General features: G+C 41.1%; 1 protein-coding gene across 1 annotated transcript in view; it reads right to left on the reverse strand.

Annotated features, from left to right (window-relative positions):
- The window catches only part of LOC126470591 (CLIP-associating protein 1-A-like), a 252,097-nt gene that overhangs the window by 113,040 nt on the left and 119,837 nt on the right, over window positions 1–19,220 (reverse strand). The window contains 1 exon segment of the mRNA XM_050098545.1: window positions 10,535–10,681. Coding sequence (XP_049954502.1) covers window positions 10,535–10,681 — 147 coding nt within the window.

The raw sequence follows: 19,220 nt of genomic DNA on the forward strand, positions 1-19,220 counted from the left end.
ACAAGTTCAAAGAAGGTAGTCAGCAACGATATGGATGGTTAATTGTAAGAAGGCACCACAGTCACAATTTGCAGAACCTGTCCATCACCACTTGTGCAGAAAATAACCACATCTGCCCTGTCCAGTCTGAATTCAGTTCACGATCCTTTATGACATTTGAAGTGATCATATCCTTGTATCCACATGGAAGGGTTCTCCACTAGATATGTGTTAACTACAAATGTCTGCTACCACTGAATTTTCCATGTGTAGTTGACACTGTAAGAGGATCCCTTGTTGGTTGCTGCACTCCACAACAGTTTCCTTGATTTCAAGTGTTAGTGCTGTTCTTGTGCAATAGCTTGATGAATGGGTAGCTGAGGATTCTTTTGAATGCTATCCAGACTTCACAAAACCTTCTAGTCTTCCTAGAGCTGGAGGTGGATGTGGAATATTGCTGAGAACAGGAAGCCATGGGGTGTCTGTACCCTGTAGAAGTGGACCATCTTTGTGCATTTGTCAACTTAATTGTGTCTAATAAAAAACTGAGTAACAGCCTCCTACTACTCTTTATAGGTACCAGCTGACTTTACTAGAATTGCAGTGAGAGAAACTGCACAATAAAATCAGTTTCTGAGTGAGCAACAGTGGGCTAAGATAATGGTTGTTTTGTCTCCCTGTGTAAATCAATCAACGAACCAACCAACCAATCACATAAGGGTCAGAGATAGAAGGCAGCTTTGCACTCATTCGGAAGCTAAGCGAAGGTATGTTCATTCAGGGATTTATGATCATAGAATAAAGACAATAGAGTGTGCACACAGAGAACAGTTAACATTAGCAGAAACAATGGAGGTCGCTTGCCGAATGAGAGTACAATAACCTTGGCCAGAGAGAAGATGAATACTCAAAGCAGTAGTGCATCACTGTGAAACAAAAAGAGTGACAAATTGTTTCACATGTAGTAAGCCAGGCTCTATGGTGTAAGATTGTCAGACCGAGATGAGTAGGACCAGTTGTAACAGGAAACGGAGGTATGGTCACAAAAGTGGCAGTGAGGATGACCAGTATTGATCTCCACTCTCAAACAGTTCTGCGGTAATTACAAGGAAACATAAAGATTTCGTGCAGTGAGATACTTGCAGGGCAACTTATCAAGGCACAAAGGTCTATGTGCACAATCAAAACCTCTGACGTGCTCTAAATGTAAACAAATTGCAACTTTGCAAGAAACTGCATGGAGTGTGATTGCCATGCACAGAAAGAGAGAAAAATTCAGGAAAACAAGAAACGGCACACAAAAGCTTCATCTGGAAAAATATTGATAATCAATAGAAAAAACAGAAATCTGCTTGTAGAGCTGGAATGCCAGGAAGGAGCATGAGATTTCTGGTGGACAGTGGGGTACAAATAAGCCTAGTGCGGAGAAGTAGCTTGCACGACAGCCGAAGGGGTATCCCAACTGACACTATCAGGAACTGGGGAACTGCTAATATGGGTGCAATAGCACTCAGACTATCAACACAAAGCATTGCTTCCATGATAGGGGAACATGTGCATCTTCTGGTTGACAGGCTGGTAAGCACAAATTTCTTTGATGAAGGTGGGATCATAATTAATTACACCACCAAAAACCTGTGGATCCACAGGGAACAGATCAAAATGAAGACAGAGCAAGAGTGTGAACTCTGTGCAGAGCGTAACAGGAAAGTCATACCTCTTTCGGAAGAGGCTCGGGCATGAAGCAAAATGCGCAAAGAAATACAAAGACTAGGAGGGACAGAAAGCAAACTGTCAAGCTACCGCAGAAGCAAGCAACAAGGATTGCCAAAGAGAAAAGAAAGGTGATATCGAAAGACAAGAGCAAGTCACAAAAAGGCTAACAGTAGGGCCTCAAGAAAATATGTGCAGGCTGAGAAGAGAGGCAAGCAGAATGTGAGAGGCTATCATTCCTGAACATATGAACAATGGTGTCTATCTGCCTGAAGTGTTGGTAAAAGTGGATTCAGAGCAATGCATAACGAGTAAAGTGAATACTAAAAATGAGAGATTATCAGCAGAATTCTCACTGCTTATAGTGGAAGCAGTACCCGAAGCATCAGCATTACGAACAAGCTACAGCTAAAAGCATGAATAATAATGCTGAAAGAGATAATCCAAGTTAGTAATTTAAATGCAAAACAAAAAGCAGCCACTACCAAGATACACACCACATATAGCAACATTTTTCATTTGCTAAGAGACAAGTTATCTTCCACAGATATCAGGAGGTACAAAATCAAACTGCTACCGGAAGCACAAAGGTAAAGTGATTTGGTCGCAGCTCTATCAGATATGACAAGCACAAAAGAAAAGTGTGTGCAAATTGTTGCATATTGAGAAAGTACAGTCTGCCAGCTACCAGTCTCAAATGAACGTAGCACTAGGAAGGTCACTTTGTATGTTAAGAGAGAGGATGCAACATTGTGTAAATAGAGCAGAAACAGATTGGGGCAGTTAGGTTCTGAATATGGTTTCCTATTACAATATGACTATGCACACCACAACTGAATATCTGAATATACTCCACATGAACTGATTTTTGGAAGAGAGTTTAACATTCTGGGATACTACAAAAGGGTGAGACCAGTGGGATGTATAACTTTGATGATTATGTTGCAGAACTAAAAGAGCATATACAAGAGAGACACTGATGTGTAAGAGCACAAAATGCACAATGCGAGATCAAAGAAAATGAGTATTACAATGAAACACAGAATCCAAAGCAATTCCATTTTGGTGATAATGTTATGTAGTTTGATAAGGGTGCACAACAAGGTACATCGCATAAATCAGATACTCGTACTCAATGGTGAGGTCCGTACACAGTGCTATGAACCTAACGTAGGTAATCTGTCAAAAATGAAATAGACTCTTTACCATCCATCCAACAAACTGAACAAGTTTTTCTAATATTAGTTGGAGTGGAGCAAATTGGACAACAAAATGAATGGAAATAAAAGTTCAGTTGGCACCCAGACTGTACTATGACAACATGAGCAAAGTACAAAATTTATAGTGTAACTTGGAATAGTAAGTTATTTCACTCTGCTAGAGCCGAAAGAGTAATCTGAGCAAACTGTAGTTCTTGCAAGGCAAGCAGATGAATTCTGTAAAGAAAGATTGACAGTACTGAACAATGGCATGTGTGGAAAGACTGAAAGAACACAAGGTTTAATTAAACAATTAGCACAACATGAATCACATCTCAAGAAATGAAGAATCTTGAACTTTGTGGCAAAGTCATGTAAAATCTTGTTTGGTACGTTAGATGAAGACGATGCCACTTACTTTAAGGAGAAGGTAGATGTGCTATAAGGGGAACAAAAACAGCTGCTCAGACTTTTGAAGGAGCAAATAATGACAGTCATAGAAACTTTAACTGTTTTTATTGAACAGTAATCTCCACAGTAAAAAATGAAGTAACTATACAGCAGGGAATGAAACAGTTAAGACAACATGTAACAAAGTACAAAAACAGAGCTGACAGAGGGTTGCAGAGGGCAATTTTGATGACTGTTAACGAATAACTTTACAGCTACAGGTATTTTCAACGAATTAGGGTGGTAATATGGTATGTTAATATCAGCAATGGTAAACACTCATAAGGATATTCTGTACTGCATCTGGTCAATCCAGTTCACATTGTAAAGCACTTAGAACTTATTAAGGGGTTCAATGACAAGAGGTTACCTGTCACCCTTATGTCAGATAGCAGGTATCTACTGATCAGAGCTGCTGACCTGGATGTTTACATTGCGGGAACATCTTAAGCTATTTGTTAAACATCCTATTCGCAGAAGACAATGGTTTGAATTGTGCAGAATATGACAGATGCCATTGGAACTGGATGGAACAAAGCATTTGTTTCTGTGCGAGATGCTATACAAAATATCCGACAATTTCACTGTACTAGTCAAACCAGTATGGCATTCTGATGCTGGCTGTCCCGAGGTACATGTCTCACAAACAATCATGTTGGATGAACATCCGCAACTGAGCATTATACAGAGGTTGAAAAATGCCGCTTCAGTTGTAAGTTCTTTCATTATCACACAACCGGTTTCGGGCTCTTATAAGCCCATCTTCAGATGTCATAACTTGGTGCTGGGGCCCCCAAGCACCGTGAATGGACGTGTACTAGGCGCAGTGTGCTACCTATCAGCGTAGAACAGGGAGTAGCAGATGGGAAAGAGGAGGCAAACTGGTTCATATGTAGCACACCATGCCTAGTAAATGTCCACAGTGGCACTCGGGGGAGTGGGGGGGGGGGGGGGGGGGGGGGGTGGCGCACCAACAAGTTACAACACCTGAAGATGGGCTTATAAGAGCCCAAAACCACGTTGTGTGATAATAAAAGATCTTTACAACTGAAGCAGTATTTTCACCTTCTGGTACATGTCTTAGTTACTGTGGAAAGAAAGTTGCATCATCTTGACAGATGCAGTTGTGCATTGTAGTGGTGCATGTCAGGACATGTTTCAGTGCTTCTGCGAATTGTCAAAATGAATAATGTAAAGAAGCAACAGATTTGCACCAAATTCTGTTTCAAGTGCAAGACATCTGCAGCTGAAACCCAATGCATGCTGACAGAGGCATTGGGTGAGACTGCACTGAGTCAAGCAAGAACATCTGTTTGGTTCAAGCACTTCAAGGAACACAGAATTTATGGAAGATGACAAACATTCTGGTTGACCGTCAACATGCACACTACTGGAAATAATCATGAAAGTGCATGACGTGATTCACGAAGACCGAAAGCAGACAATTCACAATGTTTATAACGGACTTGGGCTGTCGTACAGTAAATGTGAATGAATTCTAGCTGATGAGCTAATGCAAGCTGAATTGCAGTGAAGTTTGTCTCTCGTCTTCTCAGAATCAACCAATGAAACGTCAGGATTCAGACACGCACTGAGCTGCAAAAAAAAAAAAAGAGAGTATACAAAATTCTTATCCAGAGTCATAACAGGTGATGGATTTTTTGTCTACAGTTATGAACCTGAAACAAAGCAGCAATGAACACAATGGAAAACGCCATCCCCTCCAAGGCTGAAAAAGCTCGACAAGTTCACAGCAACATGAAGTCAATGTTGATCATCCTATAAGTATCGACATTCGAGAACTGTGCATAAGGAGTTTGTGCCACTGATCAGACTGTCAACAGGCCATTTAACTGTGAGGTTTTGAGGTGGCTGAGGGCCAATGTTCTGCACAAACAGCCAGACTTGTGGAAAAAGAAAGTCTGGATGGTGCACCATTACAATGCACCCATGCACACCTCGCCTGTTGTGAAGGAATCCCTGGTCATGGTTTGCCACCCTCCCTGCTCGCCAGACTTACCCCTGTGTGACTTCTATCTGCCCCTGAATATGAAAATTACATTGTAAAGGTGATGTTTTGACTTGAATTAAGACATCCAGGTGCAATCGCAATGGCTCCTGAACACATTTCACTCTGCGGATTTCCAAGAGTGCTTCCAAAAAAAGGGGACAATAACAGGATCATTGCATACATACCCCAAGATGACTATTCTGAAGGTGATGGAGGACATTAGGATGTAAGTATAGTTTTCTGATTTTCACAATGAAATTCTCAGATTTTTGGGTATCACCTCATACACTGCACCAGAAAAGGAGCTACTGCTAACTGATGATGCAAAATGGCAGTATGCGAAGCTGAGTAGTGAGCAGCCACATTGCAAAACAGTAGGTTAAAATCTCAAAATCAGTAAGCAAGTTGTTATACTTTTATTTACGTATGTCCACAAGTTGTGTAAGGATAAAATGTCACAACTTGTCCCAAAAATCCTGAAGTAATTAATAGTATTAAATGAAAGTCTGTGGAAGCCACCAAGTAATACAATGGCTGTTTGTTGCCCCAATGGAACTAGATATTACCGTCATCTATCATGATGGTAAGCCCACCGATACTGTAATACGAGGCATAGGAAAGTTGAAATTTCTGGGCAAACGAGATGGATGCACTGCTCAAATGATTATTCACTCTAAGTATGTAATATGAACCAATGCCACCAGTACTGACATTGTACCTAATGCATGGAAATCAACTGCTGCACTGTAAATAACAAAAACTAAAAATTACAGGAATTTACACCCCAAAATCATTAAACTCTGGCAAAGTTAAAAAATTTTAAGTTGAGTGGTTTTTTGGTTTCTATCTACTTCACAAAACTAAATTGCTTCTGAGAATAATAATAGGTGCTCTAAACGAAAATCTAAGGCTGACACTTGAAATTTACACTTTTGTAATAAATTTTGAATTCCATAGCAAGAATGACAGAGGAGATAGCGGTACTGTCTGATTAGAACTAAATACACAGTTTTTGAGAAAAATCTTAATAGGTATCAGACACAGGACCAACCAAATTAATTAAAAAATGGGACTGACTATGTTCGTAACAGAAATGTCTCACAGTCACAACCTATAAGGAGCGATCACAAAGTTTCCGTTTGAGGGTGTTACTGCATATGAAATGTAGTGTGCCTCCAATGTGGTAGATAAGCCACGACATGTAGGCAAGGATCAGTGCGGCATTCGTATTTTTCTGATGTGCATACAGTAAATGCAGAAACTTCAACTATGGTGCGTCCAAACAGGAGCAATGTGCTGTTATTCTTATCTTGGCTGGCCAAAGGACAAACACCAAACAGACCAATCGGAAAATGAAGAGCTGTATGGGACAGCATGTCAGTTGAAAACCACTGTTGTGAATAGTGTGCCAAAGGGTGCTGCTGCTTCATGATAACTTATGGCCCAATATCGCAAATGTCGTAACACATTAGTTGTGCCAACTCAAATGGTAGCACCTGCCCTATGTCTGCCCCTGGTAGCTGAGTTGTCAGCGTGACAGAATGTCATACCTAATGGCCCGGGATTGGTTCCTGGCTGGGTCGGAGATTTTCTCCGCTCAGGTACTGGGTGTTGTGTTGTCTTTATCATCATCATTTCATCCCCATCGACACAAAATTTATTTTAACTAATCCAGTATTTTATTGACAGCCATACTTACCAGGTTGCCTTTGTATATTTATTTGATCTTTTTACCATAGATCACTCTGAATGAACACCCCAAGATGTTTAACAGTTTGACTGCTTCCAGTGTTGCTCTGGTAATATCTTCACAATTGAATAATACACTATGCGATCAAAAGTATCCAGACACCCCCAAAAACATAAGTTTCTAATTTCAGGTTCATTGTTCTGCCACCTACTGCCAGGTACTCCATATCAGTGACCTCAGTAGTCATTAGACCGGGAGAGAGGAGACTGGCGCGCTCCGCGGAACCCACGGACTTCGAACGTGGTCAGGTGATTGGATGTCACTTTTGGCATAGGTCTATACGTGAGATTTCCACACTCCTAAACATCTGTAGGACCACTGTTTCCAATGTGATAGTGAAGTGGAAATGTGAAGGGACATGTACAGCATAAAAACGTACAGGCTGACCTCATCTGTTGACTGACAAGAGACCGCCGATAGTTGAAGAAGGACGTAATGTTTAATAGGCATACATCTGTCCACACCATCACACAGGAATTCCAAACTGCATCAGGAGTCACTGCAAGCACTATGACAGGCAGGAGGTGAGACAACTTGGATTTCATACTCGAGCAGCTGTTTATAAGCCACACATCACAACGGTAAATGCCAAACGATGCCTCGCTTGGTGTAAGGAGCATAAACATTGGACGATTGAAGAGTGGAAAAACGTTGCATGGAGTGATGAATCACAGTACACAATGTAGCGATCCAATGGCAGAATGTGGGTATGGCGAATGCCCAGCGAAGTCATCTGCCAATGTGTGTCATGCCAAGAGTAAAATTCGAAGGTGGTGGTGTAATGGTGTGGTCGTGTTTTTCATGGAGGAGGCCTGCACTCGGAGGCCTGCACTCCTTGTTTTGCAAGGCAATATCACTGCACAGGCCTACATTGATGTTTTAAGCACCTTCTTGCTTCCCACAGTTGAAGAGCAATTTGGGGATGGCGAATGCATCTTTCAACATGATCGAGCACCTGTTCATAATGTACGGCCTGTGTCGGAGTGGTTACATGACAATGACAGCCCTGTGATGGACTCGCCTGCACAGAGTCCTGACCTGAATTCTATAGAACTCTTTTGCGTTGTCTTGGAATGCCGACTTCGTGCCACGCCTCACTGACCACCGACATCAATACGAATTCCAGCATTACCGATGGAGGGCATCACAAACTTTTAAGTCATTTTCAGCCAGGTGTCCGGATACTTTTGATCACATAGTGTATACAACGAGTTCTCACTGTGAACAAGTTTTCTGTCGAATAATGTACCCTGTACAAAATTCTATGAAGATATTTTTTATTTAATGGCTAGTATGAAAGGACTGCATCAAAGATTTCATTAAGTCAAGACACATGGCACCTACAGCATTCTGGATCCTGCGAATGAGATGTCTGAGATGAATTTTACACCACTAATGTTTATGGAATCAAGTGTTGATTCTCACTGAAGAGTTGCTCAATCTCTAAAAGAATCAGCACATGTTTACACAACACATGTTCCATAATTTTGTAACAAAATGATGTAAGAGATCTATAATACTTTACATCTCTTAAAAAATTGCATCAAAAACTGGAACCTTTTTTCCATCCACATAGGATATTTGACAGTACACAAACCTACAATAAACTGCTGCTTGAAAATTAGTCTCTTTCTTTTTTTGCACAACTGATTTAGTATTTAATCAATCGAGTAAATCACTGGAGTTTCCTCTCTCAAGAGATACTGATATTGCAATCATCTACCTCTGTATCTATCATTTTTGTAATAATGGGAAAGTGCAACAGTTGTGCAATCTTCTTCAATGAAGCGACTTTAGAATACAGACTTTGTCTTTTGTCAAACTCATTATCACCTTCATTACCATGCCATTGCGATCAGCAAATGAGTTGAAGGATGAGTTTATTACATGACAATAAGTAAACCAAAACATCCCCACTTTTTTCCCTTGCAATTTAGCAGATAGTATTTTGCAAAACATCTACACATCTTGTGTAGCTCTTCCATGCTCATTTTGGCTTCATTTAAAATTTGTTTGTATGCAGAGCTTCAGCTGTAACTGGGCATTGCAGTAGAGGTTGAAGATATCACTATTCAGTTGTAACTTTTTTTATTTGTTTTTTATTATTTTTCAATTCTTTAAGCACGACCTATTTTGGACTCTTAAATGCCCATCATCAGGTGTGATAACTTAGTATTGTGACCTTGAGTGTCGTGATTGATGAGTACAGGATGCAGTGTACCACCAGCGAGTGCAGAGCCTGGAAGGAAACAGAACCTTACAACTGAAGCAGTATCTTTAACCTCTGCTTTTGCAGTAATTTTGTAACTTTGTTATTAGACCCTGGTGGGGACTTTCTAATATGATACATATTGCTCTAAGGCAAATAATGAAACACTTTCTCATCTGAATGGCATTGTTAAATTTGGTTTCACAGCATAAACAAAAAGAAAACTTCATATAGACAGTATTACAGCAGAGAAGAAAATTAATTATAATAAGATCAAAGAGATGGATTATCTGTATGCTTACTACAGGCATGATCATTCAATTTGTGCTTAAAAGATTTTGATGACCACAACATTTGTTGGACTGGGCTGACTACACATGGTATTTCCCTCCTGTTCTTGTGTGAATCACCACAAATTTTGGAGACAAAGCCATTTACAATTGCCTGTCGTGTGATTCACAAAAAATCTTTTGCATCAATGTATACAGCCCTTCTCAGTTACTTGTGGGATTACAGTGGAAAACATACTGCTGATACTGATTTCATTCATTTGACCACACAACTAAGTCCACTTGACGACATCAGGGTGCATCTTTTTTCTTTCTATCATCTTGTCTACCGCAACAGGAGTGTGACAGTACCATTTATGTGAATTTATCGATGCAGTGAATATAAGTTACCGCAACAGGAGCGTGACAGTACCATTTATGTGAATTTATCGATGAAGTGAATATAAGGTACTTAGTAATTTTACAAAGCATCAATGAGAGAGAAGAGCGGTGGAGGAAGAGTAAATGAAGGACAACAAAAGAGGAGGGGAGGAATATTCAGATTATATAACCTGTCGATGACGAGGGCATCAGAGATCGAACACATGAAGGGACCACTGAAGGAATGAGAATGAATTAGGCAGCATTCTTTTCAAATTTAGTGATCTAGGAAACCCAAAATCTGAATGGTGAGATGAAAATTTTAATCCTAAATACAGTAGGACTAGGATGGTAAAAAGGAGGAGGAATATGTGTGTGTGTGTGTGTGTGTGTGTGTGTGTGTGTGTGTGTGTGTGTGTGAGTGAGTGAGTGAGTGAGTGAGTGAGAGAGAGAGAGAGAGAGAGAGAGAGAGAGAGAGAGAGAGAGAGAGAGAATGCGCACATAGCTCAAATAATTTAACTAAATCTATACAAACAATGTATACACTAAAATAAAACCAGAAACTATACTTACGAAGAGACGCCCCAGATCCTACTTTATGTCGAGCTAAAGCAGCATACTGTGCTCTTGCCTTGGCACGTTGGGCTGCCTGCAGATCAATAGCACTATTAGACCGGAGTGCTGATGGGCCAGGAGCTGAACCTCGACGTGGTGATCCATCTGCATAAACCAAGATAAATTTGTAACATTTAATACGTTACGGATGAGAGACATTGTTTTGAATGCCATGCTGACTGCTACTTAACAGTGACTACGTCAAAAAGACATTCTTTCAATAGTGACATTTCCTAGAGTACATGTATCTTGAAACTTAAAGCTTTTCGAGATAAATGGAATGTTTCCTGGTTACCATCTGCAAGTATCAAATTTAGTGAATCACTGCCAGCGATATACATGCAAGTTAATCATCAGAGAGAACAATCAAATACTTAAAAAATGTAGCTTCATCAGACTGTGTATACTGTTTGGTTAGGGCATTTATTTGTATGTAACACGTTGGTTTTAGCAACTTAAATGTATTTGATTTGTGCTGTGATGTCTCAAAGATTTTCAGTAATTTCTTTCCACAGCATATCTCTCCTTACACTATAGTTGATAGTTGCGTCTTTGCTGTGTGAACAAAACAAATATCTGTGCCTATAATGCTCAGCAATAAAGATTTGCAAAACATACTATATATAGAATATATGTAATTGCCAATGCCCCCCCCCCCCCCCCCCCCCCACACACACACACACACAGACAGAGAGAGTCAGTCCTGGTGCTGTGGCCTGACTCAGGTGAGACGTTCACACGAAGTGGAACAAAAAGGACAAGAGGTTTGAAAAACGGGGCAGGTAACAGCTAGGAAAGAATGGCAGCAATGGAACAAGATAGGAATGTGCCACCAGCGAATTCACCCTGAAGCAGAAAGGGGAAGTCCATATGGTACACATGATGAAATAGGAGGAGTTGGTTAAGGGGTAATGGGTGAGAGCCTAGAACAGAGAAAGATGGAAACGACAGAGAGAAATAAGTGGGAGCAGATTATGAGATAGAAGACTCTGACTAAATTCAAGTGTTGGAGAGAGACTGAGGAGGGTTTGGGAGGGAAACCCAAGAGACAGAGTTGACGTGGTTATGAGGAATGTGTTATCTGATATTGAGACCTGAACTTTTTTGTGATCAAATATTATGTTCATCTACATATACATCTACATGGATACTCTGCAAATCACATTTAAGTGCCTGGCAGAGGTTCATCGAACCACCTTCACAATTCTCTATTATTCCAATCTCATATAGCGTGCAGAAAGAATCTTTCATACAAGTTCTGATTTCCCTTATTTTATCGTGGTGATCGTGCCTCCTTATGTAGGTCGGTGTCAACAAAATATTTTCGCATTCGGAGGAGAAAGTTGGTGATTGGAATTTCGTGAGAAGATTCTGTCGCAAAGAAAAACGCCTTTCTTTTAATGATTTCCAGGCCAAATCCTGTATCATTTCTGTGACACTCTCTCCCATATTTTGTGATAATACAAAATGTGTACTCCATCAGTCCTATCTGGTAAGGATCCCACACCGTGCAGCAGTATTCTAAAAGAGGACGGACAAGTGTAGTGTAGGCAGTCTCCTTAGTAGGTCTGTTACATTTTCTAAGTGTCCTGCCAATAAAACGCAGTCTTTAGTTAGCCTTCCCCACAACATTTTCTGTGTGTTCCTTCCAATTTAAGTTGTTTGTAATTGTAATATCTAGGTATTTAGTTGAATTTACGGCTTTTAGATTAGCCTGATTTATCATGTAACCGAAGTTTAACGAGTTCCATTTAGCACTCTAGGGACACTTCCCACCCACATAATTCAGACAAGCTGGTAGTGGGCTGAGTGGAGTGACACAGATGGTGCAGGATATGAAGCAGCCATGAAGCCAAATGTGTTTTGCTCAATATCATGCTGGCCACAATTTTGCAGTGTCATCCATTCAAGTGGGCAGCTGATGGGTTGTCAGTCCGTCATAAAAGACTCTGCAGGCATGTGATGCAGTCCAGAAATAAAGCAGAGAAGACTGGTGTATCATTCTAGTGATAAAACAGGTTGTAAATGGGGAAATCCACTGGCATAGGCAACTTTGACAAAGGGCTGAATGTTATGGCATGGCACTGGGACCAAGCATCTCGAAAACAGTGAAGCTGATTAGCGGTTTGTGTGCTACTGTTATGACCATCACTGGAAACTGGTTGGAGGATGGGGAACCTATGAGAAGACAACAAAGTATTAGGACTGGATGGGCATACCTCATCACAAAATGTGGAGGTCGGAGGCTTGGCCAGTCTGTAAGGCAGAATAGTTCGTGTTCTGTGGAAGATCTGATTGCAGACAATAATACTGGTGCTGGTACAACTGTTTTGGAACACACTGTTCAACACACACTTCTGAACATGGAACTTCACAGCAGAAAACCCCTACTCCTTCCCATGTTGCCCCAACAACATCGTCAACAATAATTACATTGGACACAAAATCATTGAGATAGGACTGAGGATCAATGGAAGCACGTCACCTGACTGCCTTAATCATGTTTCTTGTTCCACAACGACTATATTGAGAGTCCACATACATCATCATCCTGTCCAATAGCTGATCAACAGATGCACTGTGTTCAGGACCCAGGCCCATGGGGCAGTACAGTGATATGGGGGACATTCACCTGGGCTTCTATGGGACCTGTGGTAGTAATCGAAGGGACTATGAACACTGGACTACATGAACACTTGCATCTCTCCATGCTTGATGGATCCCCTGATGGTGTCGGAAGTTCCAAGCAGCTTTTCACGGATGATGCTGTAGTATACAGAGAAGTTGCAGCATTAGAAAATTGCAGCGAAATGCAGGAAGATCTGTAGCCGATAGGCACTTGGTGCAGGGAGTGGCAACTGACCCTTAACATAGACAAATGTAATGTATTGCGAATACATAGAAAGAAGGGTCCTTTATTGTATGATTATATGATAGCGAAACAAACACCAGTAGCAGTTACTTCTGTAAAATATCTGGGAGTATGCGTACGGAACGATTTGAAGTGGAATGATCATATAAAATTAATTGTTGGTAAGGGGGGTGCCAGGTTGAGAATCATTGGGAGAGTCCTTAGAAAATGCAGTCCATCAACAAAGCAGGTGGCTTACAAAACACTCGTTCGACCTATACTCGACTATTGCTCATCAGCGTGGGATCCGTATCAAGTCGGATTGACAGAGGAGATAGAGAAGATCCAAAGAAGAGCGGTGCGGTTCGTCACAGGGTTATTTGGCAATCGTGATAGCATTATGGAGATGTTTAGCAAACTCCAGTGGCAGACTCTGCAAGAGAGGCGCTCTGCATCGCGGTGTAGCTTGCTGTCCAGGTTTCGAGAGGGTGCGTTTCTGGATGAGGTATCGAATATATTGCTTCCCCTTACTTATACCTCCCGAGGAGATCACGAATGTAAAATTAGATAGATTCGAGCACGCACAGAGGCTTTCCGGCAGTCGTTCTTCCCGCGAACCATACGCGACTGGAACAGGAAAGGTAGGTAATGACAGTGCCACGTAAAGTGCCCTTTGCCACACACCGTTGGGTGGCTTGCAGAGTATAAATGTAGATGTAGATGTAGATGGTGCTGGCATCAGCAGGATAATGGTCCATGTCACAATGCCAGAAACATGATACAGTGGTTTGAGGAGCACAATAGGGCTCCCATGTAAATGTCGTGGCCACTAAATTGCTTGATCCAAATCCGACGGAACACATCTGTGATGTTATCAGGAATCAGCACTACACTTCCAAATAGCCAGCCTGTAATTATGGATATTGCATGTGTTATTTGGTGCCCCACACCTCTGGAAACCTACTGATGACTTCTCATATTCATGCCATGAGGAATTGCTGCTATGTTGTGTTTTACATGTGGACCAAGATGCTATTAAGCAAGTGGCCCTACTGCCTTGGTTCATTTGCATAAATGGCATAACTGCTTTGAGCAGTTGCCCTGTCTCTGATGGGGTAAGTTATGCTCATGATAGGCCTGGGATAAAATATACTGGATGGGTGTATGGAACATATTCTGCACCTGAGCCTTTCACAGGTATATAACCCAAGTAGTGTGAGTGTGCATGTGCATGTTAAGGTAACAGTCCACTGAGACAAAAGGGCAGCTCGTTTTGTATTATCACATAATATGGGAGAGAGTGTGGCAGATATGATACGCGAGTTGGGATGGAAGTCATTAAAGCAAAGACGTTTTTCGTTGCGGCGAGATCTATTTGCGAAATTTCAGTCACCAACTTTCTCTTCCGAATGCAAAAATATTTTGTTGAGACCAACCTACATAGGTAGGAATGATCATCAAAATAAAATAAGAGAAATCAGAGCTCGAACAGAAAGGTTTAGGAGTTTGTTTTTCCCGCGCGCTGTTCGGGAGTGGAATGGTATAGAGATAGTATGATTGTGGTTCGATGAACCCTCTGCCAAGCACTTAAATGTGAATTGCAGAGTAATCATGTAGATGAAGTAGGAAACACATTGAAGCACTGCTACAAGGCAAGTCTCTCACTCGGTTGATATCCTAAGAGGATTTCATCAATCAATTTCACCAAGTAAAGTTCCAATATTCCATACTGAATGTGGCCTCTATCATTAAAACAAAAACTGAGTGAATGTACATTCTATCCCAGCTTTGTGTGCAGATTTGCCACATTAGCTAGCAGCTGAATGATGTTACATGGCAACATGGGTACCTGAAATGTAGACATTTGTAACAATACATAGGATTACGGATTAATGGCTTTACTTACAGCAACAAAAGACTACGTCACCTCCGGTAAAGCCCTGAATATCTGACTAAGACTAATATATATGTATATGAGGTACCGCGGTACCCCAGAGGCTGCTACCTAATGGAGATTTGTTTTGCCTCAAGAGTCACCCATGACATTAACATGTAGCACATGTTGAGTAACTTATTTTAAAATATATTTTAAACATATAAAAATATTTTAAAACAGAGTTCGATGATCTCAGTAGTTAAACTCACATTCTGTGAGAAATGACATTTTACTATCATGACACATCATGGCTCCTTATGACGTCTACAGCTTATAGTTTTAGTCCCAGTCCCAGTCTGGAACACCCAGATTCACCAAATCAACACTCAGTAAAGACTGGCTGAGTTCCCTTAGGCACTTATCATTTGGCACAGCAATGAGGACTTGTAGATTATTGAATATTGTGGACACAGTGAGCCTTCACCTCGTAAATGATATGATACCTGCTATAACCACGTACATGATATTTGGATACACAATGCAGCACCAGCTGCTGGTGCACTACACTTTGAATATTCCGCCAACAGAACAGCATCTGCGTGGACCAGCCACCAGAGGCCGCTGCAGTGGCCATATGACTTGTGCATATGACACGGCGTGTCACGCCATCTACTGGAGCCCTCCTCTTTATATGCATGGAGCAGCAGACACTTGCTCTCCCACTGTGTTCTTACTTATCATTTGCAAGTGATTATATCAGTACTTGGATTGTTTCTATGTTTGTATTTATGTTCTCAACTGTTGTTCACTTGTATGCGGAAGAAGAATTAACTATGGTTCATTTTGGCCGTACTGTTGTTTGTTTCAACAATACAATACCTGTTATATTAGTTAAACGAAAACTATTCACTAATTAAAGTCACTGTCTTGAAATTAAGTATCTGTTGTACTCCCCCTCCCCAACAAAAACAAAAAAAACCCACTTGAGAGAGCTAAAACAACACAAAATAATGATGATATAAGAAAATGAATGAAGCACTAAAAACATATGCTCACAGAACAATAATTCATGAGTGTACAGATTTTCAGTTATGCACAACAGAAATAAAGCAGCAGTCACATTAGGTACATTTTGAAAGGGAGAAAGATGGAAGATATGGGTTAAGCCCATAGGTGATGAAACTGCTGGAGACTGCCCTTGAGCTATGCATGGGAAAGAGTATGTCATGAAATTGGCTATGGTGTCTTCAAAGGTACCATCACGGTTTTCACTTGCATGATTTAGGAAAGCCACTGAAAATCTTATTATCTTATTTCTAACCAACAAGACAAGAGATTTGAAGCCCACTCCTCCTAAACGGAGTACAATGCCTTGACCACTCTGCAACCTCGGTGATGATTTTGGAACAAAAGAAATTTACAGTCAGACCTTTTACCACAACAATGAGACTCTAACAAGGAAAAATACAATATCAGAATGCACAGTACTGGAAACATACAGCTATCATTGTATGTTCAACTACAATAAACACTGTAAAACTTAAGGGTCACAAAGGTACACCAGTAAATACTAAAGAATGAAGAGAATGTAGTAAGCCACTGAGATCTCAAAAGACCTTATATAACTAAGTGAGGTGAAAATTGAAAGGTGGCTCACACTTTAGAACACTAAGAACTATCCCGAAAAGTCTTGATAATCCTGTGCATATTTGTTGTCTACGTTCCTCAAGGGGTTTGCATTTCAGCTTTACTCACTCACTGTTTACAAACTTTACCAGAGATAAGTTTTTTTTATTTTTTTAAAGGACCTTATGGTGTGCAAGGATTATTATAGTGTTACACACTGGAGAGCCAAAGAAACTGGTATACCTGCCTAATACCAAGTACTGCCTCCATGAGCACGCAGAATTGCTGCAAGATTACGTGCCATGGACTCAACTAATGTCTGAAGTAGTGCTGGAGGGAACTGACACCATGAACCCTGCAGAGCTGTCAATAATTCTATTAAGAGTACGAAGGTGTGGAGAACAGCACGTTGCAACGCATCCCAGATATGCTCAATAATGTTCATGTCTGCGGAGTTTGTTGGCCAGCACAAGTGTTACAACTCAGAAGAATGATCCTGGAGCCACTCTGTAGCAGTTCTGGACGTGTTGGGTATTGCACTGTCCTGCTAGAATTGCCTACATCAAACGGAATGCACAATGGACATGAATGGATGCAGACAAGATGCTTACGTACATGTCACCTGTCAGAGTCATATCTAGACATATCAGGGCCCCATATCACTCCAACTGCACATGCCCCACATCATTACAGAGCCTCCACCAGCTTGAACAGTCCCCTTGCTGACATGCAGGGACCATGGATTCATGATTATGTCTCCAAACCTGCACATGTCCCATCAGTTCGATACAACCTGAAACGAGACTTGTCAAACCAGGCAACATGTTTCCAATCATCAACAGTCCAATGTCGGTGTTGATGGGCCCATGTGAGGCGTAAGCCTTTGTGTCATGCAGTCATCAAGGGTACACAAGTGGGCCTTCGGTTCCGATGATGTCTTATTGAATAGTTTGCCTGCTGACACTTGTTGATGGCCCAGTATTGAAACCTGAAGCAATTTGCAGAAGGGTTGCACTTCTGTCACTTTGAATGATTGTCTTCAGTAATCATTGGTCCCGTTCTTGTGGGATCTTTTTCTGGTCACAGCGATGTTGCAGATTTGATGTTTTACTGGATTCCAGCTATTAATGGTACACTAGTGAAATGGTTGTACAGGAAAATCCCCACTTCATAACCACCTCTGAGATGATGTGTCCCATCACTCGTGTGCCAACTATAATATGAAAGTAACTAAATAACTCACTTAAATCTTGATAACCTGCCATTGTAGCAGCAGTAACCAATCTAGCAACTGTGCCAGACATTTGTTGTCTTATATAGTCAGTGTCGTATTCTGCCTGTTTATCTATCTCTGTATTTGAATGAGTATGCCTATACCAGTTTCTTTAGCACTTCATTGTATATCACTGGATATTGTACAGAGTGATAAAGAAGCCCACTTACTTTTGAAATTGCACTATTCATGAAATAATGTAGTTAGAGAGAGGGCAAACTGAAATGATATGCGGTTTTACTGAAACAAAACACTAGTGCAGCAACTGGCCAAAAGATGGCGCTGGACAGCAATACATCAGTAACATCGCATGACAATCATGTATAAAATGAGCTGTAGTGAGAGAGAAAGCCAGATGCACCAGCAATCACGGCATGTTGGTTTTATCAGGAATAACACTATTTGCAAAACTTTGCTATCAGAATGGAGAATCCGCTACTGCATCTTTACGATCCTATCAGCATAAGAAGGGTGTTCAAACAGTTAAAGGTCGTCTGACAAGTGTCGCTGTGAAGAAAATGATCACAAAGTTCATAGCCAAACGCTATTTAGATGATCGGTCCGGTAGTGAATGATCAGACTCCAATTGCTACTTCTGCTCAGGTAGTTCAGGAAGAAATGGAGGTATCAGCAGGTTCATCTCTGCATGGTGAAGTCAGCGCTCATGAAGTCGCATGTCGCACTGGCATTCCACGCACTATTGATTAGAGTGTACAAAGGTGTAGCCTCCAATGCTATCCGTACAAAATCCCCAATTGTCAAGAAATATTAGCCACCGATTTTGTCACACGGAGGGCATTTGTGGTGTGGGCACTTCAAAGAATGGGGGATGATGACAACTGTTTGTCTAATGTGTTGTGGAGTGACAAGTCCACTTTACACTTTAAGGGTGTGTCAACACCAACAACTCCAAAATTTTGTTTACCAAAAATCCTAGAACTGTCATGGAAATCCAACTGCATGTCGAGAAAGTCATGGTGTGGCTTGGATGTGCCACATTAATTGTGACTGGACCCTT

Source organism: Schistocerca serialis, chromosome 3, assembly GCF_023864345.2.
Source record: "Schistocerca serialis cubense isolate TAMUIC-IGC-003099 chromosome 3, iqSchSeri2.2, whole genome shotgun sequence".
Lineage (NCBI taxonomy): Eukaryota > Metazoa > Arthropoda > Insecta > Orthoptera > Acrididae > Schistocerca > Schistocerca serialis.